The sequence below is a fragment of the Carassius carassius genome, chromosome 11 (assembly GCF_963082965.1).
Source record: "Carassius carassius chromosome 11, fCarCar2.1, whole genome shotgun sequence".
Classification (NCBI taxonomy): domain Eukaryota; kingdom Metazoa; phylum Chordata; class Actinopteri; order Cypriniformes; family Cyprinidae; genus Carassius; species Carassius carassius.
Window position 1 is genome coordinate 25910657 of NC_081765.1, and position 8881 is coordinate 25919537.

At 38.5% G+C, this 8881-nt stretch overlaps 1 protein-coding gene across 2 annotated transcripts in view; it reads right to left on the reverse strand.

The window, feature by feature from the left end:
• The window catches only part of LOC132153107 (TGF-beta receptor type-2-like), a 12827-nt gene extending 4614 nt beyond the window's left edge, over window positions 1-8213 (reverse strand). The window contains exons 1-4 of one of the 2 annotated variants that reach the window (XM_059562342.1): window positions 8007-8213; window positions 4713-4863; window positions 3836-4038; window positions 2443-3275 (exon numbers count right to left, since the gene is read on the reverse strand). In XM_059562342.1, coding sequence (XP_059418325.1) covers window positions 2443-3275; window positions 3836-4038; window positions 4713-4863; window positions 8007-8064 — 1245 coding nt within the window. In that variant the 5' untranslated portion in view covers window positions 8065-8213. Of the gene's footprint in view, window positions 1-2442; window positions 3276-3835; window positions 4039-4712; window positions 4879-8006 lie in introns of both variants that reach the window. The other variant, XM_059562341.1, reaches the window with a different exon arrangement.
• Between the last annotated feature and the right edge of the window lie 668 nt (window positions 8214-8881).

The window sequence follows — 8881 nt, forward strand, 5'->3', positions numbered from 1 at the left end:
ATTTCTGTGGATTATTGAGGTTTTCACTTGTGACTGATAAATAATATTCTGATTTAGCCTTTTTGATAAGAGAGGTACATTTATTTCTTAGTTGTCTGAAAATGGACCAGTCAGTGGCAGAATCACCATTTCTAGCTTTAGCCCATGCCACATTTCGCTGATGGATAATGTCTGACAACTCTGGAGAAAACCAAGGGTTTTCCCGTCCCTTCACTCTGTGCTTTGTCCAAGGAGCATGTTTATTTACAATTTTCTCAAAATTCTCCTTAAAAAGTGTCCAGGCAAGCTCAACGTCAGGCAACAGGCCTAGCTGTCCCCAGTTGATCAAAGATAGATCATGATGATAGGCTTTTTCATAAATTTTTTTCAAATTACTCTTTCTAATAATTTGTGATTTACATTTGGTTATTTTACTGCCTCTCGAAGTAGCAATAACACAATGATCACTCAGATCATTACAAAAGACACCCATGGATAAAAATTTATGAGGGACATTTGTTAGAATCAAGTCAATTAAAGTAGATTTATCTGGATTTTTGAGATTAGGCCTTGTAGGTACATTTACCAACTGGCTAAGACTGACAGAATCACAGAAAGATTTAAATTCATCAGAAACAACATTTAGCCAGTCCCAATTCAAGTCCCGGACAGTAAAAGTTCCCTATAGTTTAATCTGGACAAAAGAAGCTTTAAAGATGATAAAGCCTCCCTGGAGGCTGATGAAGGTCTATAACACCCCACAACAGTTATTGAAAGGGACTTACAGTAATTATTTCAACATTTAAGGCCAAAAACTCCATTTGCTTACAGAGAGACTCAGACAGAACAACTGATGCACCAAATCTTGACTTAACATAGATAGCTACGCCACCACCTTTCTTCGGCCTGTCACTGCGAAAAACATTATACCCATGCACATTTATATCTTCATTAGTAATTGATTTTGTCAACCATGTTTCCGAAATTATCGCTATGTCTGCATCTGTAGATTCAATCCAAATTCTAACCATGTCCATTTTGGGTAGTAAACTGCAAACATTAAGATGAACAAATTTAAGTCCAGGCATTGATTTAAATTCAGCAGGGGTCAAGACACATTGCAAACAGGGGCCAGGATTGGGCTGCACATTTCCAGATAAAAGTAGGAGTAGTGTAATGGGTGAGACTCATGCTGGTTTGCCCAAGCTCCAGGAGAATGTAGCTGGCTCAGGCTGGTTTGCCCAAGCTCCAGGAGAATGTAGCTGGCTCAGGCTGGTTTGCCCAAGCTCCAGGAGAATGTAGCAGGCACAGGCTGGTTTGTCCAAGCTCCAAGAGAATGTAGCAGGCTCAGGCTGGTTTGCCCAAGCTCCAAGAAGATGTAGCAGGCTCAATGCTGGTTAGCCCAAGCTCCAAGAAGATGTAGCAGGCTCAATGCTGGTTAGCCCAAGCTCCAAGAGGATGTAGCAGGCTCAGGCTGGTTAGCCCAAGCTCCAAGAGGATGTAGCAGGCTCAATGCGTGTTAGCCAAAGCTCCAAGAGGATGTAGCAGGCTCAATGCTGGTTAGCCCAAGCTCCAAGAGGATGTAGCAGGCTCAGGCTGGTTAGCCCAAGCTCCAAGAGGATATACCAGGCTCAGGCTGGTTAGCCCAAGCACCAGGAAGATGTAGCAGGCTCAGGCTGGTTAGCCCAAGCACCAGGAAGATGTAGCAGGCTCAGGCTGGTTAGCCCAAGCACCAGGAAGATGTAGCAGGCTCAGGCTGGTAAGCCCAAGCTCCAGGAGAATATAGCAGGCTCAAGCCTGTTTGCCTAGCTCTGTTTAGCCTGGGCTAATAGAATCAGTTGGATCAGGGTCAGGTTAGCAAAGTTAGCTCAGAGCAGAGGTATAGTGTAATTTTTAAACTCATAGTAGTACACAATCTTCTTAAAAGTTCAAGATTACATTTCCATATAAATGACTTGTACAACTTAAAAACTACAACTTAAAAGGAGTAAAATACTATGAAATCCATTTAAATGGAATCAGTCCAGAGAGAGACACTGAGCAGACCTTAGATAGCTGCCATCTTGTATTCTTTAGCACCCACCACTGTATTTAAATCAAACTAATGCAGCCTTGGCTGAACATAAGAAATTTCTTTCTGAAACTTAAAAAAATCTAACCAACCCCAAACTTTTGAACAGTAGTGTACTTATTTTCATTTAGAACTTAAATGTATTGAAAAAAAATAAGTGCAATAAAAACTGCACTATTTTACCCAATATTTTTGTGTGCTGTACATACATATGCATATCTGTGTATTTTGTCATAGTTCTAGCAAGCAAAAAACTACATGGAGTGTTACAAAAATGAGGTTCAATTTCATCTATATTCTGCCTTATAAGGCAATTACATATGTAGGCATCAGACACCAAGGCAGCTCAATAAGTTTTGAAACAAAGCCAATATTTTGCCCCTCCTTCCCACCTGTCCACTGTTGGCAAAGTCATCTACGGTGAGCGAGAGGTCGAGTTGTAGAGCCAGTCCGAAATCACAGAGCGCACACTCGCTGTGGTTCTTCAATACAATGTTGCTGCTCTTCAGATCTCTATGGGCGATGGGCACTTTTGGTGTGCCGCAGGGTGTCGTGTCACTGTGCAGGTGTGCCAGACCTCTCGCCACAGACTCTGCCAGGGAACACAGCTCAGTCCATGTGAGGATACGACCAGTCAGAAAGTCCTGAAGGTTGCCCATGTTATAATAAGCCATGATGAGCCAGTACTGCCTCTGGGGGGCGGCAGCAGTACCACCTCGCTCCTCAGCAGTCAGGAACTGCACTATATTCTCATGTTTTAAGTTGGCATCAGAGAATATGGCTCTTTCGTTACACCATGAGGGATACTCCACTGCCGGGAAGATCTTCACAGCCACCGTTTCATACTGCCCACCCTCATTATGACTGAGCCGTGCCCGCCACACCTCTGCGAAGCGCCCTTTACCCACCAGCGCCTCCAGCTGGATGGGCAGCTGCTCTGTGTTGTGGTTTAGGTTATTGGCACAAGTCGATGAGATTTCTGAATTGACGTCATCACTGAGGGATGGCAGCTTGCCGCGGTAATTGCTACCATTTACTTGGCACTCGGCTGGATCTAGAGACTGGTAATGGGTGCGCCGTGGCCCCCAGTCTTTGGGTTTCTTGCCAAGCTGACGTGTGCGGTACAGGTAAAAAGCCATGGTAGCAATGACAGCTACCAGGAGGGGTGGAACAAGGCTTATGACTACTACTGGAATGACGTCTTTAGACTTCAGCTTTGAGAATCCTGGGAAACAAAGGGGATTGATTTATATTAGCATACATGGGCTATGTTCCAGACCTCAGAGAAATACCGTGGTACATAGGCATCTGCCTTATAAGGGAGCATCCCTTATAAATGCATGTTCATAAGAGGTTGATTTGGATGGTATTCACAGGTAGCAATAAAGAGTGTTTCAGGACTGACTCAAAAATAAATTCAGTAGAGTTTGAGTAACATTTTTCTAAATTAACAATGCAATGTTATAATAAACGAAATAGCTACATAACATAAAAATACTGGTTAAAATGTTTATTTTTAATTTAATATTTATTGATACTTTTCTGTACTGATTTTTTTTTCTTCACTTATAATGTGTTGATGGTGGACAAACTTAATTTTTAATATTAAAAAAAATGACATTTAATAAGGTATTTTACAAGGCAGCATAATCATAATAATGCAGGTTTAATTCCTTAAAATACTGCCTACATACACTAAGAAACTCATTAGGTTCTGGAACAGAGCCATGGTTTTGTATTGCGAACAAAATGTTTTGGCCAAAAATTTACTCCTTTGTCGCACACCATTGACTCCTTTGTCGAAGATGAGTCTGTCGTTGCACTCTTGTTCTCCGATACAGCCGCAGATGAAGAGCAGGCCATCTTCAGAGTGCTGAGGTGTCATTAAACACTCTTTAGAGGAGTAGTTTGCCAGCATTATGTTCTCCAGCATATCCTGAGGGTTATAACACAGTGTCCGCACACTCATGCTCACATTGTCCTTCTTCCTGTGAGGAACAAAAATGACAAAAAAAAAAGTGACCTGATTCTTCAGACAGATAAACACAGGCTCAAGAAAAGTCTCTTTTTATGTTCCTCTAATGAAATGTAGAATACAATTAAACCAGGGAATCCCTGCTCACAGGTGCACTTTGTTCTTTATGCCAGAGTCTAAAATTTCTTGAGGGTTATAAACGTGTTTGCTGTTTATCCAGCATTAGGGGAGTCTTTGTTTGACCCCTCAGAGAAGATCCCAGCTTGCATCTACTGCAGTCACTCAAAGTTCACCTCGATTGTCTTCTCCAAGAAGCTGTTCATAGACTCAGCATGATGGAACTGGCTTGCAAGAACATCTTTTGAAAATCGACGCATATTACACTACAGATGCCAAGTCCATATTCAATGCAACTGAATTGAAACATACTGCCAATTTAATGGAAAACTGTAGAAAATATTTTATTCAGATAATGGTACTCACATGTTAATGAACACTGAAATATTCTGTTTCAAGTGTACTATGCTGCCTCTATTATTGAAGTTATCAGAAGTTCTGCTGAGATTTTTAGCTATTTAAGTGTGCAAGAACAGGGAATACTTGTGTATTCATACAGAGTTCACACTATCTAACTCAATTTTTAATGCATGTCATGTATGTATGATTCAAATTTAGCTATGGACTTACCATATCGCTACACACACTTCTTCAGCCAGAGTACAGTAAGAGGTCAGACTGCAGTTGCTCATGCAGACGTTGTCTTCACATACAGGACTTGAGTGGTCACACCACTTACAGAGGTTGGTCTTTATGAGGGTGAAACTCTGAGCCTGCAACACTGCAATAAAGACAGCTGACAAGATTTCATAGTTTACACAGTATAAAAATACTAGGCAGCATTTAGTACATTTTTCTTATAGTGTACAGTAGGTATAGCTGACAAATAATGTTGATAATGATATATAACATGGTAAATATGTACAGAATATTTTTTTCTTTTAGCTGTTTATTTACAAAATTTTTTGTTTTTTTTGGTATGCAGAATGTTATATATAATAGAAATATTATTCATTGGAGTTTCTCATTTAATACACTTAAATTAATTAATAAAGGTAATGAAAAATGCATAACTGGAAGAAAGTTGCAGTTGACCATAAATAAAATAATAATAATAATAATAATAAATTAGGCCTAATCTCAAAAGAAATGTGTAAAAAATTGTATATGATGGCCCTGGGAAATGTATTGCCTAAAGGCACAAATAACTGAGCAGTGCAGTAAAAGCAGTCAAAATAGTCTAATGATGAAACGAATCGTAATAAGAATGAAAGCTGTAATGACAGCTGCAATCAAGGCAGTATTAAAGAGCAAATCTTTGACCATCTGGAGTTCATAAATCTCTAATTGGATTTGGATGAGTGTAGTATATGGCCTGGTGTGTGTATGTGTGTGCTGGGGTGTATTTGGTTTGGTGCACACATCACTGAAAGCATGTGTATGATGAGAGTTCCTGTGGTTAAGTGGGATAAGCCTGAATTCCTTCCCACGCACACTGTCTCCTCTGTCCTGATACTACCACATCATGACAATATTAATTGTTTATTAAAAGCAGATGAGGACTGGGAGCCGTTTTGCTGAAGGAGAGCAGCGGCCTTACAGTATTAAAGGAAAGAGCAGGGACCAAGACTTCCAGATGTCCGCTGATGCCAACCATCAAAATATACAACAGAGAGCGAGAGAGGGGTGGGGGTTGGGGGGGTTTGTCATGAAGGGTGATAGAGACAAAAGAGCAAGACAAAAAAACTGAAGAAGAAGAAGAAAAGCCCTTAAGGCTAAGCACAAAAGCCCCCGTTCTATAAACTTTAAAGTAATTAAACTCTGCAGCAACTGCTCCAGAAATAAATTGAAGCCAGGAGTGCTCACAATGGCCAAGTTTGAGGCACAACCCCTCAGTGCTTATGGGAAAACCAATGGCTTCATGCTTACAAGAGATGCTGGCCTGCAATTATTTGGTTAAGTTTCCCCTCTTGTTCTCTGTTTGCAATTCATAAGTATGATGCTAAAAATCTTATCCCAGGTATAAATGATTATACTTGGGATGTTTTCTATTATCACCCTCAGGGGTCTTATTAAAACACTAAATAGTAAAACATACATATAACTACATACACTGTACATTTAAGCAGTATTTTAACCAGTTTTGTATAATAAAAGTAGATTAAAACATTATTTTAATAATAATATAATACAATAATTAACCAAAAAGTATATAATTGCATAATTAACAATATATTAAACATATTTAGCAAATATTTATGTATATATTAAGCACTTTTAAATTATAAAAATAAAAATGGTTTTAAATGACAAAACAGTAGATCTGCTATTCAAAATGCTAAAATTAATTGACTTAAAAATTCACTAAATCAACTAATAAACATACACATAAATGTATTTCCTCTTCCATACATGCCATAAAGCATTTTCAGGGGCCCCAGTATGCAGTAATCAAACTAACCCACTGGGTGGCAGATTTCCAAGTTTTTCAATTCCCTTTAAACTCAGCTTGATCCCTGAAAGCATTTCCTGATATTAAATGAATAACAGTACAGTGAACGCAGCACTGGCATAACTGTCACATTCATGTCTTCAGAAGTTGTATTTTTAGTGTTGACTGTGGCTCACACACACACCATGAGTGGCGTTTCAATGTTAAAGAGGGTGAAGGGCCTGTCCCCATCACAAGACACAATCTCTCTTCATTGCCAGTGAAATGTCCTGTTATCTCATACCAAATAATAAGAATAAACCATTTATCAACATTGAAAAAAAGATGCCTCTCCTCCACGGGTACCATGCAAAGCCATGCCCACTAAGTACAACTTTCTTGGACTCAAGGCAAACAAAGGAGAAAAGGAGTGTCTGTATCCACTGAGAGGTCAGTGGGGTTGGGTTAGGCCCTGTCAGCATCACACCCTCTGTTTAAGTCATTACAATATTGTCATTGTGGGCAATCATGATGACAAAGCAGAGAGATGCATCAAGGGATCCTAAATGGATGTCTTTGTATCTGGTCTCCATATTTCTCTGCTTTTTCTTAGAGGCGTTTCAAGCAACAGATGGGAAATGATAAATGAGACTGAGAGGTGATGGTTTTCTTCTCTCCACCCACATGGTTATATTTCATAATTGTTGTTGTAAGTGGAGCTACTCTATACACACCCAGACCGTTTAAGGAGGCCCCTGCTGCATGTGCAAAGATCATTTTGATTCTTAAGATTTGGTTTCCTTGTTGGAACTTTCCTAGCATCGTATTGTTTTCATGCAGTCACGGTGCGTGGCATCTTTTATGCCCATTGAGTTTTTAATTAAGATAGTATTTATTGGTGTACAGTTTCACAACACAGTCGTGTATGAGGATCTCTTTTAGTATACTTTTCCATCTTACTTTTAAGTACTGTTCTGAAAATACAAAGGTTTTCACTGATGTCAAACATATATTGAATATATGGTAGATATACAGTTATATATTATAGTGATGTACAGTACTTTAGCTTTTAAAATATTTTTACAGTAAAGATATGGTCATAATTAGACATTTTAATTCAAGTAGTGCTCATAACAAGGATTACTAGGGTATTAATATTTAATATTAACTGGGTTTCGCAGTGATGCCAAAGAAGAACCATTCTGGGATCCCTTTGAACTTGCATTTGCAGCATCTCAGAAAACCAAAAGAATTGTTCTTCATGCAATGCCATGGAAGTAATTTAAATTGTCGACACAAGCATCTGATTTTAAACAAACTGTTTAACCAAGATGTTTAACTCAGGTTGTGGCAATCCATAACAGAGTAGAGTAAATATATTAGATATTTATTTTCATTGTCAAAAAAGTTTTGCACACAAACTCAAAGACAAAGCTCTGATGCGTGGATCCTCTAGACAATGAAAGCATCGAGAGAAGTGAAGATCTACTCACGACAGAAACACAGAAGAACTGATGTGTGAGCCCAAAAAAAGCAGCCTCCGCGCCCCATAATATCTCACAATCCCAAGATCCCAATCCGTGCCGTTATTTTCTTTATCTGCTCGTGTCAAAGTCACAGATAAACTCATCTGTAAGAGAGTTCAGGACTGTGTATGTGTGTGGGACTGAGTTCCGTGTAGGCGGATCCAGATGTTTTTAATCCAGATGTGGAGAGTGGATCCGCCCAGGAACTCACATTTATCAATGCACGATTCACAATGAATACAGAAGGAACAATGAACTACAGTCCAGCTTTAAGTGAAAGTACAAATCTTCGTGCAGTCTATCAGCAATTTTGGTCTGTATTTTCTTTTTCTTTCTTTTTCTTTCTTTCTCTTTCTCTTTCTTTTTTTCTTTTCTTTCTTTCAATAATTATAAAAGCCTAATAATAGTCTAATAATAATAACAACAGGCCTAATTTAAACAAAAGAAAAAAATATGAAAAAGTGACAGATTCGGCACACTTTTGCTGTGACGCTACAACTCTTGTATATGTAGGCTTAAATAAGATATATTAAAAAATAATTTAAGTGTGATTTTTAGACTTTTAAGCACACTTAGGAAATGCTTGAACTAATTTATCAGGTAAAGTTAGGAAATAATCAGCTAAAACCATTCTAATGAAAGTAGCTTATTACTTTAAGCTAGTAGCCTAATTATTAAAAAGTAGCCTAATTATCATTAGGCTATCTAATAATTTTAATATATTTTGCTTTACATCCCATCATAAGTCAAACAGAAGACTGTTTTAATATTTAAATTTATCTCAATAATTTGAACCGAGAATGAATTTGAAAGAACAGTTATGCCTTTTTATGTTTCACTGT